Source organism: Penaeus monodon, chromosome 25, assembly GCF_015228065.2.
Source record: "Penaeus monodon isolate SGIC_2016 chromosome 25, NSTDA_Pmon_1, whole genome shotgun sequence".
Classification (NCBI taxonomy): Eukaryota; Metazoa; Arthropoda; class Malacostraca; order Decapoda; family Penaeidae; genus Penaeus; species Penaeus monodon.
Window position 1 is genome coordinate 39,635,834 of NC_051410.1, and position 546 is coordinate 39,636,379.

The 546-nt window shown below is 40.5% G+C and overlaps 1 protein-coding gene across 1 annotated transcript in view; it reads right to left on the bottom strand.

The window, feature by feature from the left end:
- LOC119589252 (DCC-interacting protein 13-alpha-like) overlaps positions 1-546 on the bottom strand; it is a gene marked incomplete in the record, with an annotated part of 61,984 nt that overhangs the window by 13,451 nt on the left and 47,987 nt on the right. Inside the window, 1 exon segment of the mRNA XM_037937867.1 lies at positions 321-526. Within this exon segment, the coding sequence (XP_037793795.1) occupies positions 321-526 (206 nt within the window).

Below are 546 nucleotides of genomic sequence, written 5' to 3' on the forward strand. Positions count from 1 at the left end.
TTTTCTCAGCAGCAGTGGATTAATATATACACCAAAAGTACATTTCACTGCTACTGCTGGGAAAATCACTCCAAAACTAGCTATGGTACTGGTCTAAAATAAAATAGTGCCATCAGCAAAAATACACTATCATCACTTTCTCTTGCACTATTTACAATACCACCACGAGTACTACCAACAGTTTGGGGAGTGATTTGTAATGATTACATTTTTGTGACAATTTTCAAACAACAAATACCCCTGGAGATTTGATGATGTTTCCTTATTCTATGAAAATATTGAAATCAATATTCCACAACAGTACCTACAAAGGACCATACCTGTCATTCTGACTATCGAGATTAAGTGTGAAAGTTTCCTCGGGGGAAGTGAGAAGATCAAACACAATAGGAGCATCAGCGGGAATTGCTGCTGCTTGTGGCATTGTGGCAGAAGCTGCAGTGCCTGATGGAGGTGATGCACTTGCTGTAGTGGGTGTTGAAGGAGCTGAGCCTATTGCAGCTGATGCAGCATGGAACTTGTCAGCCTGAAATGCAAATTTGCAAC